A 12,718-nucleotide genomic window follows, 5' to 3' on the forward strand; every position below is an offset into this window, starting at 1 on the left:
GACAACAACAGAACTCTCCATATTATTCAATCGTTTCGCGTTGCAACGCTTTATAATTTTTTAGGTTTTTAAATTGTCAAAAGATGCATATAATAGCTATTTTAGAGCATGGTTAATGTTCAGTATTACTATTTCCTCAAAAATATCATAACTAAAACGCAAGTTCGAGAATCTGAAAACAACTTAAATTATAGTTTTATTTCTAGGCCGATTTTGACAAATTATATATCAGTAGAAAGCTTACGTTACGTAGTAAACAGATATATAAATATATATTAAGTTTTTCTTCTGATTTCGGCAGCCCGGCGAATTATAACTTTAACTTTTGCAAATATCATACCGTTTTGGAGTTTTAGAATCTAGATTTACGGTTGACATGTTCGTACTTTATACCGATTTGTAGCGTTTATATTTGGAGTTTTAAAAATAACATCTTGCTTAGGAGAATAGAATTCTGTGATAGAAAAAAATGGTTTAAAAATGAAAGCAAGTAAGGAATGAAGGCGAAAGAAAGTAGCGCGCGGTCCTAACGAACCGAACTGATGCTAAGGTCTTGGCGATTATGCTTTTGTTTAGATACCGGCGATTGAATTTCCTTTGCCATGATTATTATATTTTTTATGGAATATATTGAAATATTTTGTTCTAGAGACATATCAATAAAGCTAAGTATTAATGAAGCTTAATAAATTAACGATGTCAGCTCTTGATCACGGTCACGTGACTTAGACACAACAAGACATTTGGCGTAACGGTCCCGTTTCTTATCCGTGTAATCTAGAGCCCGTGGTTCCATCGAGTTAGCATGTCGCGTGAACGAAACAGAAAAAAGAGTGCATTTAAAAAAGAGGAGTGAATGTCTTTGCTATGCCACCTTAGCCATCATCATCTTATCCGGAATTTCCAGAATGATGACGTCCAGATTCAAAGTTTGTTACGTTATGATTTTGACGTTGTTACTATGGAGGTTTTTGTGCATCGCAACAGAACTAAGACGCATTTTACGAGAAATTAAATTTACGCCGACGAGGTATAGTGTTTTAATGTTATCATTTTTTTTATCAGTTTGATTAAAAACTCATTTTTTTAGCAAATTGCAAAAAATCTTATCTTTATGTATATGGAGAATATGTATTTTACCCGTTATACATGATTGGCCAAACTTAACCCATTTATGCCTAGCGTCTAGAAAAAAAGTCCTTGGCAAACAGCGTAGACCCAGATGATGATGCGGCGTCTCATCTGGTTCTGCGCTGTTTGCTTAAAGGAATTTCTGTAAGAAATATTCTATATATAGAAATAAATATACTAGACATCCCTAATTTTGGAAATAAATTGATCCAATTTAGAAGGATGGGAGAGTCCACTAGGCATAAATGGGTTAAACATGCAGTTACATCGTTGAATTCTTAGCATATAAGGGAGGTGATGGGGTCGGGCGGGGCAAGCGAATGCTGGGGCTTACTAGGTTTAGGGGAGGTTAGTAAGTTGTTACTGACTGACACAATTGCGTCGTTTTCTATTTGAAAACAACTGATATTTTCATCCGGTCAGCCACTTTTTATTGAAAAAATAAATTCATCACAAAATCTCATCATAAGTTAATTACGATTTATATAATTTTATGGTAATTTAGATCATCAGTGCTCTAAGGACTTACCTTAGTATACGAGGATGTAGTTGGATTTTGGCGATGCCGTTAAGATGCATCACAATCATGTAATTAAGACGTCATTTTCGATCAATCAGTATTGTTGGCAACGTCAACAAATCCTTACTGAATGGTTTTAATGGTGTCTGCACTTTAGTGAACGATTGTATAAAAAATATATTTTATTTCATCATATATTAAATTAAGACGTTTATTATTTTGTTTTCTTATTTTATTGCAAAATTATACTGGTACGGGAAGTGTTTTATGACGTCCAAGTCCTCATTAAATCATTTTAAACATTTAGGGTTTTTATATGATTATGTATTTCTAAGAAGATGGTTTTCACATGTTGAGTCTGAAAAAATTCCTACAATATTTGAGATTGGGAAATTATTCGAGGGAAAAACTAAAGAAAAACTTTACAAAAAATGACGTCACGTAATGCCTAAGGTATACGAGTTTCAACTACACGTTACGCTTGAAGCAGGATAAACCCATTTATGTCAAGCGTCTAGAAAAAAGGCCTTGGCAAACAGCGTAGACCCAGATTAGACGCCGCATGATGCGACGTCTTATCAGGGTCTGCGCTGTTTGCTTAAAGGAATTTCTGTAAGAAATATTCTAAATATAGAAATAAATATACTAGACATCCCTTATTTTGGAAATAAATAGATCCAATTTAGAAGGATGGAAGAGTCCACCAGGCATAACTGGGTTAAAACTTAATGAGCCGCGCTCTGTGAAAATTGAGTTTAATGCAATTGCAGTCCGCACAGGCTAATCAGGGACGACTCTTTCCGCCTAAACTTGATTTTTGCTTAGAAGAGAATCTCTATAATCGAAAAATATCATTAAAGCGGAAAGTGTCGTCGCTGATTAGCCTGTGAGGAATGCACAGGCTAATCTGGGACGACACTTTGAGCATATGCATTCATTAAACCAATTTTTTCACAGTGCACGACCCATATACATATATATTTTTACACATTATTTACTCTCATTTCATGCAGACTTTTCCTATGCCGAAGTCTCGAGCGGTCGAGGGGAGCGAGTTTCTTGAAGACCGCGCTCAGCGCTTCATGAAGTACGGCAAATCCTTAATGGTAGGCCTATTTCAGTTTTAGTAAATGTTTTTGCCTTTTAATTGCTTTGATCTGCTTGTTTGACAAAAAAACGATTGTTAAGACGTTTAAACTGATGCATCAACTAAACGAAATCCTCTCGAACCGGTTTGCAACTGTTGTTTTTTTCCTTTTGCCGATTTTGATAGGAATAGTCAGTTTTCTAAGCTTATTTTTTACGCAAATAAACCCACATTCAATAAATTAAAACTATCATTTTTGTAATGTTTTTTTCGCCCAGTCTTTTTTTTTCATTCACTTTTCCAGAGTTCCATAATGCCAAACCTGCAAAGTGCCGCAGACGGTCGTTCGTTTCCCGAAAACCGCGTGCGGCGCTTCTTGGCGTACCGGAAGTTCCAAGGTTTGGATTCATCGGGAGTTCGAGTGGAAGGACCTTTCATACAGCTGGACAAGCATGGCTACCCATACAGACAGGTGTTCCTGGCGATTACGTTCAAGGAATTCATCATTATTAAACAGGTACTCGAGAAAATGTACCTTTGATCGGATAATCATTATGTATATTTTTATTTATTTTATTTAAGAACTAATTGTTAAAATTGCGTTGTTGAACTACCAATTAACAACGTCATGGATTTCTTTTGTACAGGAGCACGCATCAGAAGAAAAAAATGTTTAACTTTGTTTATATTTTTTATTATCCTGGTAACAAATTGAATGCGACACTAACATCGATTTCAACCTGACCCGAACTATATACTTTGGACTATGAAATAAAAAAAACTAGAACACTATGTTTTCCATTTATAATGTATAATAACAAATAAGAAATAAATAAATGTTATTACATAATCAAACGTAAATAAATCAGTGTGCGTTAGTAAATCCTATATTAACTAATTCCGGTTTGTAACTTAATCACTTGTATTTTTGCGTATAGGGCTTTAACTACAAAATTAACTGTACACTGCATGTGCCATTTTTTGCAATTGCGTTTCAGTCCGTTGAAGAAGACGACGCTACACAAGACTCAGCAGCGTTTGCGGAAATCACAAATTTGTCAATGGATCACATAATTCCACTTGGGTTTCTCAAATTTTTCATTATTGACGATCGCGCGATGCGTTTAACCGCCTTTACATTCTTGGACGGTCTCTACCACTTTGAAATGTGCCAATTGGACTTCAATACAAATACTTTGTGGAAACAATGGCGGGAAATCATCCTGTGCATCGGCGGTGAGCGCTGCGCCATCTCTGGGTTTCACAGCTGGACCACCAGTGGTATCGAAAGGGGCACTATTTCGGGGATTCACGGAGATCACTTACGAACATCGGCAGCAAACCAAACCCTGTTTTTTTATCACCACCCATTTGCATTCTCACAAGTAAATTCTGTTGCAGTGCAAACTGACGGACCAATCGACCCAAATGAACAATCATGGCCTTTTAATGGTACAAAGGGTTATTATGTACAAGGTAATTCTAGACCAACAGTTTTGGACTCTTCGTCGAGTAGCTCTGTATGCACGGTCAACAGCTCTGTATGCACGGTCAACAGCCGTACGGCCTCTTTGCAAACCAAACGCTTGGCCGTACTTACCAGTGCGACGAACACGAACTTCGTTTGTACTGGAGTTAGAAGGTCGCATTCCGCACCAAATATGTTGATGCATTACGAAGAAAATACCGTGGTGAGTGGAAGAAATGGTAATTTATTGTTGTTTTCAAGGTACATGTATTTGTTATAATGAATTGTTGGGATAGTTATTGTCTTTATTAAGTAACTTAAAGGGATTATATGTTTGATTCAGGGAAGGTAATGATGATAATTTTGGGTATGTAACTGCTACAGAAAATAATTGTGACTTATGATCTGGCGTCTTTTCGATTGCCATTATTATATTACTACATTGTACATGCAGGTCGATCTAATAATGGTACACATATTTAATAGAAATGCTGTTTTCATTTTTAAATACTTTGCAGAACCATTTACAACACTTTAGAAGCTGTGGCGACCTTGCTATTCTACGGTAAGCTCTTTAAATTATGGAAGATAATAATGATATTTCATATGATAAACACACTTGTTTCCAATATTACAATTCTTAGTTCTTAACCCAAATGATTCATTGGCAAAAGTGAAGACAAATCTGTATATCATGGAACTGAATTATACCCCTTTCAATGAAGCAAAGGGTATACTAGATTAACAATGACATGTTCCGTTTTCCTGTTAAACTTTATTGTTTTTATAAATGCAATGAGGGACTTCCTTGAAACTAAAAATACCATAAAAGCGGAAAGTGTCGTCCCTGATTAGCCTGTGCGGACTGCACTGGCTAATCTGAGAAGACACTTTACGCACATGCATTAAGCCCAGTTTTCTTAGAACACGGCACATATTATGTTTCATTTTGACGCGACTCTTTTGTAACCGACCGTCATGCGCTCATTATGTTTGTCAGAATTGTTAGAAAGGCGGCACGTAACGAAGCAGAACATGATGAAGATGTCGATACGTCTTTTCAAGAGGCATACGAAAAAGCACGGACATGTATGTATCAATTTATATAAAATCGATTCAACATTATTCAATTTCGGATTAATCGAATAAGTGTTATTCATTTAAAATATAGAATAATTCTATTGGATATGAATACTTGCGACAACTTATTGTTATTAATTTGTAATATAGAAGAATTTTATTACATATGAATTTTTGCATGTACACCCAAGCTATATTATAGGACCTTTAACATACTGCATTACGCCTTTTTCTGTAGATGTTTGATGGTTATATGGAGTTTATGCCTCCATGATAATACCCACTTTTCGTTGAACATGTAAACACAAATGTAACATACGTGTTACCATAGAATTACAAGTTGTAAGACACTCTGAAATGCAAGGAATCAATTTAATTCCTTCTTATTTTGATACAATTGAGTGTGCGTGGGTCTAAAAGTGACATCCCCGATAATCATCTGCGTTGTACTCAATGCAGGTCCTTCCGTCCGTCCATCCCACATTTTGTTTCGGCATGAGATCTCAGACACTAATATCCGACTTTGATAAAACTTGATATTCAGCATCTCTATAGGATAGGAATGCGCATCCGTGTCGAGTCTTTCAGGTCCAACGATTTTCAGCGAGTGATAACCCTTAAATATTTAACGTATCACATTTTCGGCGCGAGATCTCAGACACTAATGTTTCGAAGGTGAAACAAGAACCCCATACGAACCCCCAACAGTTTCATATGATCGGCATACACAACGTTGTCACGTCGTTCCTGTCCAATGATAGTTCAGGGAGCTAATGCCCTTTGGTTATTATTATGTAATTTTCTGATTTTGTTTTGTTTCCGCGCGATATCTTAGGGACTTGTTATCCCAATACAATGACCGTTTACACGCACTTTTCGTTAAGAATGAAAGGTTTGTTCTTGAATTAATAATTCTATTTCATATTTCCAATCGATCTTGTTTTTCTATGTCACTTTATATGCAGTAAAGAAAATCACATATTGTCACATCGTTCCGCTTTTGTGAATGTTCAGACCGGGCGTCTTTAATAATAGCTTGTTTTTATAAGTTCACACATGCATTGGCAAAGCGCATCATTGGGGAGGACCTATTCGTTTTATAATATTATTGTTTAATGTTTCTTTAATGTCGCTCTACATATACCACAGCTAAGTATTTTGTTCCAACGAGGTAGAAGCTCATGCGCACGACTTTGAAAATCGTTTTGTCAACCAAATCGGTCGTTGAAACGAGATGACTGACACGTGGGCTAAATGCGTATTGTTAACCATAAACAAGTATTTCAAATAGCTTATTAAATGGAGTTGTTCGTCGGAATTCGGACCGATTCGCTCTTTTTGATACTAATCTTCTGTGTGTGTGTCCTGTTTTGTTGCTATGTCTTTGCCAATAATTATTTCGTTACCACGATTTATTATATTGGCCGTGCTTTGTGAAAAAATGGTTTAATGCATGTGCGTAAAGTTTCGTACCAGATTAGCCTGTGCAATGCGCACAAGCTAATCAGGGACGAAACTTTCCGCCTCAATTGGATTTCTGCTGTGAAGACATTTTCTTTTAACAAAAATATTATTAAAGCGGTACGTGTCGTCCCTTATTAGCATGTATGGACTGCACAGGCTATTCTGGGACGACACGTTACACGTATGCATTAAACTGCTTTTTACGGAGCACGGTACATATGTATTTCGACAAGAAGGCGTCTCTTTGCCGGCTCCTACTTACGATCTTTTCAAAGTCTTAGATTGAAGCATGAGCATTGCCGATCTAAAAGGTTCACCCTTTTTGATAGATTATACTTCCTGTCCTTTCATTTTAGCTCGGGTGAGTGCTAGTGACTTTTGGAAACACGCCGCACATCTTGCTATTGGAAGAAAACACGTAATTACAAACGAGGGACGGTTTCAGAAAATTGCGGCGAGGTCATTTGCTTTGATGAACAGGTACCATTTGTGTTACATCGTATGTTCAGATGTGTTCAGTAGATAAAGAAACTTCCATCGGTTTGCGGGTCGTTTTTAACATTAATAAACAACATGAGAAGATTCACAATAAAAAGAGCGTATTCGTGATTCTGCACATGGATGTATCCCTTTTTTCTACATACAGGGAACAAACAAGATCGGTATCACTGCTTGCTATTCAACCTTCGGACGTCGCCGAGTACCTCGTTTTTATGTCAAAGACTATATTTTTGGCCATTACAGAGGTCGACGTTCACAGATACGTAACGTCTAACGGAAAACAGGTTTGTAAGCACATCAGTGATGACGGGGTTTATTTGATTTTTCCGGCGATGTTTGCTTATTTGTTTGTTGTACAGATTGAAAAAAGCTTTAAACGCTTTATTATGCGAATTGCTTTGAAAGACACGACAATCACATAGTGAAATTCTAGCAGTATAGAATGCAACTTTATACAATTTTCAATAATATCGCAGAGTATGGACACAAACTGTGCGCGGATGACATGGATTTTATGAAATATTTATCAATTGAAGTCTACTGGCATCATCGGGCTATGAGAGACTGTTCATTTAGTAAAATCAGGGAAACGGGAATTCACACGCATATAATTGGCATCGGGGCAGTATGAAAGACAACATCAATCTTGCTATAGTTTACCATTACTTGTGTTTTATTTTTTATTTTATTCAAGTGGTGGTAAAATTGTTACAACCCTTTTGCAATAAACCCGTTTTGCAAAAGATTCATTGCCAAACTGGTTGGAGTGTCCTATTTCAATTATTCGTTGGTTTTGCCAACTCGTTTTGTTGTAAATTTCTTGCATGACAGGTTTATTGAAAAACGGGTTGTAGCATAGCATATAAGTTTTTCAACAATTAATTAGCTAAAAATTTAAAACCATATTTTGTAATCATAATAATTGTCAATCATTAATCACAAAACAAAGCTAACCATTTAAAAATGTGTCGAAAGGTATCCAACAGCATAGTTGACCTCTCCACCTATGAGTGCATGCTGGTGAAGCTAGTGACGACAGAAACCATAGAACACATCCTAGAGCAGAAAGGAGTGACTTTGATAAAGTTTTTCATCAAGGTAATTTATCATACGCCAAGGATCTAACCCGGTTCTCAACAACGCTGAACCATTTTATGAGCCAATGGTACTTTTATGCAAGTCCACATAAACGGTGATTTTAGAAAGATTTTACATGGGTCAGCTTTGTTCATAACATCCATTTTATGTAAACACGATATAGTACCTAAAATTTTAACCTTTTTTCGGGACAATAACATTTTTAATTAATGTTCGCATGTACGTTCACTATTCTTCAAACATCCTTTTTAAGATTTGTCAGATTCTGTTGTTCACACACCGGGACTTCCCATCAGTGATTGGCCTACTGAAAGGCCTCTCCTCATTGGCCGTCTACCATCTTCGGAACACATGGGCCAACTTGCTCGTACAAGAGCCACTTTCTCTTAGGTGAGTCGATTGTGCAAGGCTTATACAGCGTACTCCGATTACGTATTTCTTTAATTCTTTGTTATATTTGAACCTTGTTTATTTGAGTTGAACAATTTACATGTAGATGATCATAAAATACCTAGTGTTTTAGTTTTAGTTTTCAATTTGTTTCTAAATACATAATTATAATATTTATTTGATTATTAAGCCACTGAAATATACTAAAACATAAAAACCGTGTCGTACTCAGAAAGAAGTATGAAAAACGCTTTAGAACAAACTGAAACAATTATCTTTGATAAATAACTCTATGCGTGTGATGTAAACTTTAATGAAATGTATAACGTTTGCTGGTAATTTTAATTTTTAATTTGATATAAACCATATTAAAGTACATGTTAGTATTCATGTTCACGCCTAAGCATATATACTTAGTTTTAAAATTCACACCATTGAGTACGTAATATGTCTGTTAATGTTGATCCTTTAAATACGTATTACATGATGTTCCAGGCCCATGATTGCGCTCGTTTTTTATTTTAATTTCAGTTCATTAGTGGCCATGCTCCCGCTGATTTCACCAGAGCACAGCTGCCAAGCTTATTGTAACAGGATTCAAAACTGTCTCTACTTTGGTCATTCATTTATACCATGGGCGCGCCATTTTCTACATCACTGTGTAGACACCACGTCTTGTCGGAAGAGTAATAATATTTTTATGCAGTTACAAAAGATAACTTTCGACCAAAAAGCACGTTTGTTTTATGGAACACTTTCAAAAATGGCAGTCACTTCCGATCCAAGCGGTGTTACACCCCAGAAACTTCGCGGAGCTGAAGAAATGAAGTTTCCTTCAAAAACACGCGTACCTATTAAACAAATAGCTGAACTCAAAAGTGATGAAACTTGCATAGATAGAGAGGATTCCACTTCGGATAGTTCAGAAGAAGAAACACTTCGAAGTTTAAATTATACAAGCACTCGAGCACAATCGGCAGTTCAAGCTATAGACTTTTACGCTTCTTTAACGGCCAAGAACATTATCACGGAAGTATTAACACATATTGCCTTCCTCGAATCTGCGAGCGAATCGACTCTTTCAAAATCGCCATCCGATTTCCAAGAAAGACTGGATGTGATCCATGAATTTGAAGAAGGTAAACATACACTTATTTCTTCAAAAGCATCGCATTTCTATGACAACAAGTTAATTTAATATTTTTTATAATTAATACTCAATTAGTGTCAAACACAATTCAAGGTATTTCACTAGTGTATTATGTTTAAAGAACGTTCAGTGATATGTTATTATGTTTGTAAACGCAGAAACGGAGGAGGAAATGCTAGCCTTTGAACAAACGTATGACGAGACCAGCAAAGCAACACTGAAAAGCAATGCCACATTGGGAATAAATCCATACACGTCGACCAATAAAGGAGAGCAACAAGTAAATGAAGTTGACAACACACGGTTTAGACAACATATACCGAAAGAATTAACTTCCGATCCAAGTTTGCTTAGGAAGGACACCTCTTCTTACAGTATCGTTCAAGCGTCTTCAAGTATAACAAAAGGGCTTAAGTCCATAGTTAGTAAAAAGAAACCAGGTTTTAGCAAGGTGAAAAAAAAAGTGAACTTTCGACTGAAAGAAAGCACCAGCGGTGTAACCCCCCAGAAACTTCGCGGAGCTGAAGAAATGAAGTTTCCATCGAAAACACGCGTACCTATTAAACAAATAGCTGAACTCAAAAGTGATGAAACTTGCATAGATAGAGAGGATTCCACTTCGGATAGTTCAGAAGAAGAAACACGTCGAAGTTTAAATTATACAAGCACTCGAGCACAATCGGCAGTTCAAGCTATTGACTTTTACGCTTCTTCAACGGCCAAGAACATTATCACGGAAGTATTAACACATATTGCCTTTCATGAAAATTCGAGCGAATCGACCCTTTCAAAATCGCCATCCGATGACCAAGAAAGGCTGGATGTGATCCATGAAATTGAAGAAGGTAAACATACACTTATTTCTTCAAAGGCATCGCATCTCTTCGTCAAAAAGTTAATTTGAATTTTTGATAATTAATATTCAATTAGTGTTAAACACAATTCTACGAAGTTCAATAGTGTATTATGTGTATTAAGTACGTTCAATTATATGTTATTATGTTTGTATACGCAGAAACGGAGGAGGAAATGCTAGCCCTTGAACAAGCGTATGACGAGACCAGCAAAGCAACACTAAAAAGCAATGACACATTTGGAAAAAATCCATCAACGTCGACCAATAAAGAAGAAAAACAAGTAAATGAAGTTAACAACACACGGTTTAGACAACCTATACCGAAAGAAAAGAATAAAATACAAAAGTCGAAACCACAACAGAACAAATCAATCGAAAACACATCAGAATCAAATAAAAGCCAAAAGACAGTGAAAAAGAAAGGCGGCGTTTTGAGACGCATCAAGAAAATTTTCAAGCGAAATAAAAAGATGAATAAAGAATACGTTAGCGATTTAGATAGCGACATCAAAGACATACAGGCGCTCATTGGAAGTCTTAAGGGCCATACGCTGGATGAAAAACCTGGGTCGGATGCAGAAGAAAATGACACATTAAGCGATATCGTCTCCCCCGAACATAGGCGAATGACTGTGTTTGGTGGTGCAGGTAGAAGGCAATCCTTGTTCGAAGCTTCAATAGAAACAGGTGCCACTGAAGAGGAAAAGAATCAGGCTTTTGAAGAAATGAAATCATCAAAACTAAGTCAGATTAAACGGAGAGGTTCGATAGCTTTAGACTTCCTGAAAGGCGAAGATTTCAATGCCAACTCGATAAAAAAATATGATTTACAAAGCGATAAGGCTGAAGATGGTATTTTCAAAACACGTATAAAGTCTTTTGAAAAAATGGTTCCAAATCAAGGTAATAATTCGGTAGTCAAGGTTGAAAAACAAACCCAACAACACAAAAGGCGACACAGTCTTAATGTTGTTATAGAAAATCCTGTCATTGATAAAGGACATGAGACAACAAAAGATAATTTGGAGACATTTTCGAAACTAAAGCTAATAGTACGTGGAGTACAGACCACGACACGAGCGCGAACCAAAGCCTGTCTAAACAATATTTTCGCCACAAACGCTCGTCTATCAGATTTTCAAATGCTTCATATGTCGCTGAGATGTGAATAAAATGATTCTAAATTGTATTTGTATTTGATTGTTTTATTTTTGCAGGTATATAAGCTTTATCCAAATAACATCAACGACTACAATGTACGGTTTTAAAACTATTTGAGTCATTTAAGTCATTTATTTCTGTTTTGAAATGTATGTTATATTGTATTCGTTTTGATTGCAATTTGGAACGTATGTGGTTTTATATGTATGTCTTAAAATGTGGATTTATCACATTTTTAAACGTTGAACATATGATCAGACTATGGAAACATTGCTAACCATAAGAAAACATGTACCTGTTATTTCTAACACACAAATACAATCTGTGCGGCAAAATATCGTTAATGTGTTTATATAATTACGGTATAATTATTGTTTTCACAACGTTTCTTTAGTTATGTACTCGCAGTTCGTTACATATACGATATAGTTTCAGCCTATACATGGAAATATTAACCGGTCGCCGTGGCCTAGTGGATAAGTCGTCCGCCTCGGTATCGGGAGGTCGAAGGTTCGAGCCCCATGGGGAGCGATTGTCGAAGGATGGATGTTAGTCATGGGACTTTTCCCGAAATTGCCGGTTTGTGAGCCGCGAGCTAGTTTAAAATCAATGGTTACCGACTTCTATCCGCATGGTATACACGCAAAAAGTGTCTCATAAGTCAAATTGGCTAGCCCTTTCAATAGGGGTGACACTATAATAAAAAAGACCATTACCTTTACCTTTTATAAATGGGCCGCGCTCTGTGAAAGGGGGTTTAATGCATGTGCGTAAAGAGTCATGCATGATTAGCCTGTGCAGTCCGCACAGGC

The 12,718-nt window shown here is 36.4% G+C and overlaps 2 protein-coding genes across 7 annotated transcripts in view; one reads left to right on the top strand and one right to left on the bottom strand.

Annotated features, from left to right (window-relative positions):
- Positions 1-1,717, bottom strand: part of LOC127871397 (liprin-beta-1-like) — a 153,449-nt gene extending 151,732 nt beyond the window's left edge. For 2 of the 5 annotated variants that reach the window (XR_008045327.1, XM_052414303.1), the window contains exon 1: positions 1,661-1,695. The gene's annotated coding sequence lies outside the window, so the exon portion shown is untranslated. Of the gene's footprint in view, positions 1-1,660 lie in introns of all 5 variants that reach the window. The other 3 variants (XM_052414309.1, XM_052414328.1, XM_052414336.1) reach the window with 3 other exon arrangements.
- On the top strand, positions 850-11,934 carry LOC127871372 (uncharacterized). Of its 2 annotated transcripts, XM_052414216.1 has the most exons (13): positions 901-1,030; positions 2,665-2,757; positions 3,043-3,255; positions 3,737-4,429; positions 4,725-4,771; positions 5,207-5,295; positions 7,107-7,230; positions 7,397-7,535; positions 8,227-8,349; positions 8,603-8,739; positions 9,271-9,878; positions 10,048-10,734; positions 10,905-11,934. In XM_052414216.1, exons 2-13 carry the CDS (start codon positions 2,674-2,676, stop codon positions 11,915-11,917), a joined length of 3,957 nt encoding a protein of 1,318 aa, XP_052270176.1. In that variant the 5' UTR covers positions 901-1,030; positions 2,665-2,673; the 3' UTR covers positions 11,918-11,934. The 2 variants fall into 2 exon arrangements, with proteins under 2 accessions (XP_052270187.1, XP_052270176.1); XM_052414227.1 differs by lacking the exon at positions 10,048-10,734 and having other exon boundaries at positions 850-1,030.
- Positions 11,935-12,718: the final 784 nt, after the last annotated feature.

Source organism: Dreissena polymorpha, chromosome 1 (assembly GCF_020536995.1).
Source record: "Dreissena polymorpha isolate Duluth1 chromosome 1, UMN_Dpol_1.0, whole genome shotgun sequence".
NCBI lineage: Eukaryota > Metazoa > Mollusca > Bivalvia > Myida > Dreissenidae > Dreissena > Dreissena polymorpha.

Bases quoted from the DNA above. Each gene is read 5' to 3' on its own strand.
- LOC127871372 (XM_052414216.1), top strand. From the start codon at position 2,674: ATGCCGAAGTCTCGAGCGGTCGAGGGGAGCGAGTTTCTTGAAGACCGC. The intron at 3,256-3,736 runs GTACTCGAGAAA...ATTGCGTTTCAG, and splicing joins AATTCATCATTATTAAACAG to TCCGTTGAAGAAGACGACGC. The intron at 9,879-10,047 runs GTAAACATACAC...TTGTAAACGCAG, and splicing joins GATCCATGAATTTGAAGAAG to AAACGGAGGAGGAAATGCTA.